The following is a 5,000-nucleotide window of genomic DNA, read 5'->3' on the forward strand; positions in this document are numbered from 1 at the left end:
CGTCCACCACCGTCCCACGCGATCGATTTGCATTCCTGGGAAGGTAGCAAAAAGTTTGAGGAATTCCTGCAACGTCACCAGGACGTGAGTGTGCCGGAACCGAAGGCGAAAAAGGTTCGAGACCCAATGCGACACGTTACCAGTGCTAATGAGCTGAAAGCATTGGATGGAAGTAAACGCAAGGGCAGCATTCCGGGTGGAAACATGCTACAAGATCGAAAGATGTTCAATAGCTCAACGAAACTGACCCCGACCATCGTTGTCAATGATGTCGATGATAGCCGAGATAATGAAGGTGCTACCAATGCCGCATTTCATCTAAGCTCCAGCGATGAATCTACGGATATGTGAGAGATGTCCTTGGTTTATGTTCCCCTTGGTGGCTGATCGCAGAACGCGGGTTACATGGCAAAAGACGTAACATAATAGAAGACACGTGTTAGCTTAAACTGTTATCTTGTTATTTAAATAAATAGTTTAGTTATTGAAACATCCTTTCGCAGGATCACTGATGTGGGTTTATTTAACAAAATTACTCCCTTTCCTCCCTATTCATATTCACACAAGTGACCACATTTAGGACACTTTGAATTGTTGGAAAACCAGTGCTTCAGATGCTCCAAATGCCCGCCATGCGAACAGCCTTGGCACCATGCGTACAACCCACGGACAACGCCATTGCATACGCTGCACTTTGAGCTTTGAGCCGATTTGCAGCGCGAACAGTACCACCCGACCGTGTTCAGTAGCTGCTTCGAGCACTGGCCACAGCTTGTGTACATCGTCGTCGACTGCTGGTTCAGCTCTGCCACCGAGCGTATCCAGCTGAGTTTTATGACCTGCGTCGCCTCGTTCCATAGCTGATGCCGATGCAGTAGCTCGATGTACGACATGAGCCAATTCTCCTGCACGCTTTCATCAATCTGCAAACTGTGGCGCCGTTCACCGAGCGCCATCAGGATGCAGGAGGATGTTTGCACATCTCCAACTTCCGTCTGTAGCGACAGGCAATCGGCCAGTACCTGGTGCGGTTGCCAGATCGGTGGAGACGGGTTGTGATCGGAGATCTTCAGAAAGTTCGGTACCGGGTTCGGTGGTGGGGATGTTTCCTGAGATTTCTCTGCCACCGCCATATGCTTCCGCGGGTGCGTTTGGTGCAGCTCGTGTGCATTCATCAGGTTCGAGGAGGGAAACGTATACTCTTTCACCAGATCGTGCGGTCCTGTGTAGAGGAAACCGTTTCGAAATCCTTTAATGCAGTCAACCGAATCGAACGTTAGCTCTGTCTCGCCAAACACAAACTCGCACCGCTCTGGTTCAATGTCCACCGAAAGCAACTGGCCCAGTCCCGCCGGTTCGTTGCTATTCCGAATGTTTGCATACTCGGAGAAATCTTCGGCACTGTTGTTGTTGTTGGCGATGTTCGTCGATGCGAGGTTTGGATTACTCCCACCAGCGTTTGGCCGATCCTCACTACGACCGCCGGCGCTTGACTGGTTCGAGTTTTGTGCCATCAAACGGCCAGTTACATGTTGGCTTGAGTTGGAATTCCGTTGCTCCAGCTTCATACTAGCGATCGAACTGTAGGCGTACAGCTGGCTAATGAAGTTCCAAAGAAAGCTCACATTCGTTTTGCCATACTTTTTCGCTACCGCTGCATTGTGAGCGCACATGTCTGCCAAAGATGCGTCCGTTAGAAGGTACTCTTTGGCGCAACCTTTAAACGCCAGATAATCCTTCAGAAGGGAAGTTTTGGTTACATCCTTGCCATTCGTGCTGCTGCTTTTGGTTTGATAATTCGACAGGTTCGACTTGGCCAGGTGGAACTGTTCTGCCGAGGGAGGTGTTTTTTGTCGGGACCCTAGCAGACCGGAACCTTGACTCAACAGTCCAGTGGATACCGGTGGAGGCGGTGGTGGAGGCATCATTTTCATTTCGTAAGCATACAACAGATCTCCCTTATAGTTGAAGTTTGCACCCTGTGGGTTCGCCTTCAGTGCGGGCCGCGTAGCATCTTTGAACACGTGCTTGAAGATGGTAGAGTCTTTGCTAGTGGACAGCAGCACATGCCGGTCGTTGCCCTTGAACGCTATACCCGTCGTAACGTTCGAATGTTCATTGAACGATGCGTACGGAATGTAAGGTCGCCGTAGATCCCAAATGTAGATGCTATTGTCGACCACAAGCGCGCAGCTCGCTATGTGATACATCTTGTCTGGTCTCCAGCGAACCCGCCCAACGACCGCGATCGTGTGTATAGTATACTCTAGTGATACATTTTTGGTGCTTTCCTGTGATGAGCTCTTCGGGTTCGTGTTCCACACCTTGATTTGCTTATCCCGGCTACCCGTCGCAAGCCACGATTGGTTCGGATGCCAATCGCACGTATAGATAGGGCCACTGTGTGCAGTGAATTGAGTTGTGCAACGATCAGTGCGTCGAATGTCCCACAGCTGCACGGTTCCGTTTTCCGACACCGCCGCAAATGTGTTGGGTGCGTGTGGGCTAAACTTTACGTCACGCACACTTTCCGAGTTGCTGAAGTACGTGTTTATGGCAATCTTGTCCGTTCGCAAATCAAAACACTTGATCGTACCATCCTGCGAGCCCGAGATGAGCAGATTCGCTTCCGTTCCGTGAAAAGCGACCGAATGTGCGGTACGTTCGTGCTCGTTATACACCAGCGATTGCTTCTGTCGGCCGAACTTGGAAAGATCCCACACCGACACGACACCGTTGGTAGCAGCCGTGGCAAGGATATTCGAATCAAGCGCACTCCATGCCACATCGTTCGAGGAATAACTAAGGTTCTGATTCTTACCTCCTCGCATATTGCACACCTCCGTAAATCCATCATTTTCGATTGAGAACACCTTCAATACTGGAAGCAAATGAATGAAAAAATAGTCAAACATCGCTGATCTGCTTCCCCTGCCGCCGTCACTCTACTTACGGCTTCTACCGGCTACCGCAATCTGGGTGAACTCTCGATTAAGCGCCAAAGCATTGGCGTGCCCGTCCTGGCAAATGCGAATGGAACACGTTTTCACGTCTCCCATTTTCACTGGATTTAGCAAACAGAAACTATTTTGTAATCACCAATCGCGCTACCATTCGTTGTCACTGTGTCCGGGAGAGGTTTGCATCAAACAATCAGACCAACAATCGGCGAACTTCCTGCAAAAAGAATACGTGTAGCAGATGATTAAAAAACTGCTGTAAATTAGATGCGAACATTCTTTATTTGATTCATCATTTCATGCAATAGATACTTACCCTATGAATGTTCCGGGTTCCTGCATTGAACTCCGATCGTCGATGCCACAAATCCTTGCAGATAACGCGCCCTTGCCGATAACTTCCAAAATCTTGCCGGAGTGACCGCTTATCAGTTTCCGGGGGTTTCCTTCCGAGACATCCGGATCGTGGACATAGATTCTTGGCACTACGTGGATGGTTTTTGATTGCTTCTCGCGGCGTGGCTAAAGAATGTAGTATCCTTTTTCGTGCTTTCAGTTTCAGGTTCTCCAAGGATCTTTTCGCGCGCGGTTGGTAATTCGTCCAACTCTCTTGCACCTTCCCGACGCACTTCTCACGTCGAGCAAAACCACGCGAATCGAAAACTAATCGTATTTGTTCTTAATTCACCGGAACTCTGCCGAAAATGTTAATAATCTCTCACTTTTTACGGGAACAAACCCGGATTTACCTATTTTTTGTGACCCATCCAGCTAAAACAACAAACCCATGCAGCCCACGAAAGTGTCACTCTTGCCGGGAGCGCGCACTTTTCCGGGTCGATAAAAACAGTCCGCTCGCGTACAGTAAAATCTCCTATTTTGTAGTTCTGTGCGGTAATTACGATGGCGGAAGATGAAGATTTGGCCATGGCCAAAACTCTGCAAGCACAGTTCGACCAAGAACTGCTGGAGATCAGCTCGGACGACGACGTTTGCTTTGTGGATTCCGTCGAGCGAGACCATCAGCTGGCCGTGAAGCTGCAGGCGAAATACGAAACTGAAGCCGTTCACCTTCTCTCCGATAGCGACGACGATATTATCATTCAAGCTTCTGCCGGTGGTTCTACCGCTCCCCAGAATCCCGTAAAGAGGGAAATCAAAGATGAATGCAAGGCAACGGGCGAGGTGAAAATGTTTCGGGCAGAGGTATGCTGGAAATTGTTACAATACCGGTTGAACTTCCCCATTTTATGATCGTTGCTTTTCTTCCCTATTTCCAGCCCGCCGATCTGAATGCTCGCGAATACTTCATCGAGGAGCTGCAAACTTGGGTAGATCCGGAGTGCAACTTTGAGTGGAAGTTCATCGAAGTGCTGCCGGACATCCGGGCGTTATTCGAGAAATTCGACGCTTTGTTCTTTCAATCTCGTTTTAAATCGAAGAATTTCAATATCGTTTGGTCGGATACGATGGGTGCGAGCTGCACCAACCGGAACTTTAACGATGAACAGGGCAGATACACAATTGCACTGAATGCCCCGCTGCTTGCGCTGCGTCCCCGAATAGAAATCATCAGTGTTATCCTGGTAAGTTTCCCGTTGCATGAAAATTCTTCTGTAACCTCCTGTTTGACCGTCATTTTCCTTGCAGCATGAAATGATTCACGCGTTCCTGAAACTGGAGAAAGTCATTGAACCCGACAACGGGCATGGCGATAATTTTCGTAAAATCATGATTTTTCTCAACAATATGCTCCAGACAAACATTTCCTTCAGCCATAAGCTGTACAACACGAATATGCTTTGCCGGACGCAGTGGTACCGCTGCACCGGCATATGCCACAACTACAAACCATTCCGTGGCATCGTGCGATCAACGGAAGGTCCACCGTCCCTGCACAACGAGTGGTGGAAAGACCATTCCGATAGTTGTGGTGGTACGTACTACAAAATTTATGAAATGAGCAAAATCATCAACGAAGAAGTCTCAACGCGATATGCGGTGAACGTGAGGTATATGCTACCGAAACGGGAAAACATC

At 48.9% G+C, this 5,000-nt stretch overlaps 3 protein-coding genes across 3 annotated transcripts in view; 2 read left to right on the forward strand and 1 right to left on the reverse strand.

Moving 5' to 3' along the window:
• LOC126581345 (uncharacterized) overlaps positions 1 to 490 on the forward strand; it is a 4,339-nt gene extending 3,849 nt beyond the window's left edge. Inside the window, exon 5 of the mRNA XM_050244928.1 lies at positions 1 to 490. This exon is cut by the window's left edge and continues 1,434 nt beyond it. Within this exon, the coding sequence (XP_050100885.1) occupies positions 1 to 351 (351 nt within the window). The 3' untranslated portion in view covers positions 352 to 490.
• LOC126581346 (GATOR complex protein WDR24) lies at positions 488 to 3,689 on the reverse strand. The gene is made up of 3 exons (XM_050244929.1): positions 3,277 to 3,689; positions 2,954 to 3,177; positions 488 to 2,881 (listed from the first exon to the last, which is right to left on the reverse strand). The coding sequence occupies exons 2-3, from the start codon at positions 3,057 to 3,059 to the stop codon at positions 549 to 551; spliced, it is 2,439 nt and encodes an 812-aa protein (XP_050100886.1). The 5' UTR covers positions 3,060 to 3,177; positions 3,277 to 3,689; the 3' UTR covers positions 488 to 548.
• A 117-nt stretch (positions 3,690 to 3,806) lies between these two features.
• The window catches only part of LOC126581349 (DNA-dependent metalloprotease dvc-1-like), a 1,870-nt gene continuing 676 nt past the window's right edge, over positions 3,807 to 5,000 (forward strand). The window contains exons 1-3 of the mRNA XM_050244932.1: positions 3,807 to 4,166; positions 4,241 to 4,546; positions 4,611 to 5,000. The exon at positions 4,611 to 5,000 is cut by the window's right edge and continues 676 nt beyond it. Of these exons, the coding sequence (XP_050100889.1) occupies positions 3,864 to 4,166; positions 4,241 to 4,546; positions 4,611 to 5,000 (999 nt within the window). The 5' untranslated portion in view covers positions 3,807 to 3,863. The remainder of the gene's footprint in view (positions 4,167 to 4,240; positions 4,547 to 4,610) is intronic.

This window comes from Anopheles aquasalis, chromosome 2, assembly GCF_943734665.1.
Source record: "Anopheles aquasalis chromosome 2, idAnoAquaMG_Q_19, whole genome shotgun sequence".
Classification (NCBI taxonomy): Eukaryota; Metazoa; Arthropoda; class Insecta; order Diptera; family Culicidae; genus Anopheles; species Anopheles aquasalis.

What these genes read in the sequence shown, in the direction of transcription:
- LOC126581346 (XM_050244929.1), bottom strand. Translation starts at nt 3,059, where the DNA reads ATGGGAGACGTGAAAACGTGTTCCATTCGCATTTGCCAGGACGGGCAC. An exon ending in TGCGGTAGCCGGTAGAAGCC is followed by an intron (nt 2,882 to 2,953) that starts GTAAGTAGAGTG and finishes ATTTGCTTCCAG; the next exon opens with TATTGAAGGTGTTCTCAATC.